This window comes from Otolemur garnettii, unplaced genomic scaffold (genome assembly GCF_000181295.1).
Source record: "Otolemur garnettii isolate 467f Iridium unplaced genomic scaffold, OtoGar3 scaffold00156, whole genome shotgun sequence".
NCBI classification, from domain to species: domain Eukaryota; kingdom Metazoa; phylum Chordata; class Mammalia; order Primates; family Galagidae; genus Otolemur; species Otolemur garnettii.
The window spans coordinates 1,562,861-1,564,432 of NW_003852551.1; the positions used below are offsets into that span (position 1 = coordinate 1,562,861).

At 33.4% G+C, this 1,572-nt stretch overlaps 1 protein-coding gene across 1 annotated transcript in view; it reads left to right on the plus strand.

Moving 5' to 3' along the window:
* The first annotated feature begins 1,228 nt into the window (after positions 1–1,228).
* Positions 1,229–1,572, plus strand: part of TMEM50A (transmembrane protein 50A) — a 21,821-nt gene continuing 21,477 nt past the window's right edge. Inside the window, exon 1 of the mRNA XM_003799773.3 lies at positions 1,229–1,342. Within this exon, the coding sequence (XP_003799821.1) occupies positions 1,250–1,342 (93 nt within the window). The 5' untranslated portion in view covers positions 1,229–1,249. The remainder of the gene's footprint in view (positions 1,343–1,572) is intronic.

Sequence of the window (1,572 nt, forward strand, 5' to 3'; positions counted from 1 at the left end):
ATTAGGATTAACCGAAAATAACACATACTGGATTTCTAATCCTCCCAGGGAAAAATAAAATAAGTGAATTTTTAGAAATTAAACTTGTCCCTCAGGTATATTAGCACTGGTTATAATCATGATTTTTAATATTTATTTTTTAAAAGAGAACTTAAAAGTTGAGGTCGTTGCTCTTTTTTAGGGTGTCCTGTTTGGGGACAATCATAAGCTACTGAGTACCTTAATGGACAGGCTTAGGCACATTGTTGGAGTTTGGGTGTCTCTTGGGTATTAGTAGGTCATCGGGCTTTTTCATACCCTGAAATAGAGATAGTATGGATATCTCTCAGGCCAGATCTGTACAGCTCAGCTTAGCTGTATATTCAATAAAATGGATATATTATGGTATTTGTGAAGACAGTTTGGTTCGGCTGTGGTAACATTTATCAGTGAGGTTTTTCTTATTTGGATCAATAATTGCTTTCTTTTGTCTGGAAACATCTGTTGGAATCAGAGATAGAGACATTAATATAAAATGAGTGTTCTTTCCAAAGAAATGACACCAAAATGCAGTCTTGGAGAAGGGGAAATAATGAAGTGAAAGGTGATGTGGGTAGAGGTAGGACCTGCTGTGCAGTATTTAATTTCTTAATCTAGGTGTGAAGAAATTCATCTTCTGTAATAGAAATATGTAAATTCTCTAGAAAAATGTTTTTCATCTGAATCCATACTTTAACTCCAAGCCAAAGTATGTCACTTGTCTCTCCACTGTGTTGGTGTTCCGGGAGACTGTAAATACCAAAATCATAAAATAGCTGAGTTTGAAATTAAAATGATGCACAAAAGTCCTTGTGAATTAATAATCATTGTATACGTGATATTAAAAATATCACTTAAGCTAATTTAATACCTACTGGGAAATAATAGGCTGTGACAACTTTCAGGAGGTGGTCAATGAGTAGTTAAAATTTTTTCAGTATTTGGATACCTACTTTGTTCTTATTACTTAAATATACCAACACCATCTTTTAAGGTTAAAAAAAAAAAAGAATCCATATTTTGTTTTCCAGAGTTATGTGGAAATTCATCAAAAGCTAAATCAAATATTCTGAAGACCTATGTAGAGCCAAAATGAAGCATTTGTAATTGCACTTTTATTAAATTGTTCCTGAACTATTAATTATTTTCCAGGACAGTAATCAGGCTTGAAGCAGGTCATTGGAAGTACTTTAGTTGTTTGTTTTGTTTTGTTTTTAAGTGACCTGGAAAAATGTCTGGATTTCTAGAAGGCTTAAGATGCTCAGAGTGCATTGACTGGGGAGAAAAGCGCAATACTATTGCTTCCATTGCTGCTGGTGTTCTAGTAAGTGTCTCTGATCTTTCCGGCCTTCATAATTTTGGTACATTTGTGCTTGGAGGGTTTTGATTTCTATGGGATGTTTTAAAATATGTACTATTTATTTTATCCTTGACCCATGGCACTTATTTTAGTAAATGTTGATATTTTGTTTAGGGGGCGTTATTGGTTCCATTTTAAGAGTTGAAATTATAGCTTGATTGATATATTTTAACTGCATGGTAAAAATGGCATAA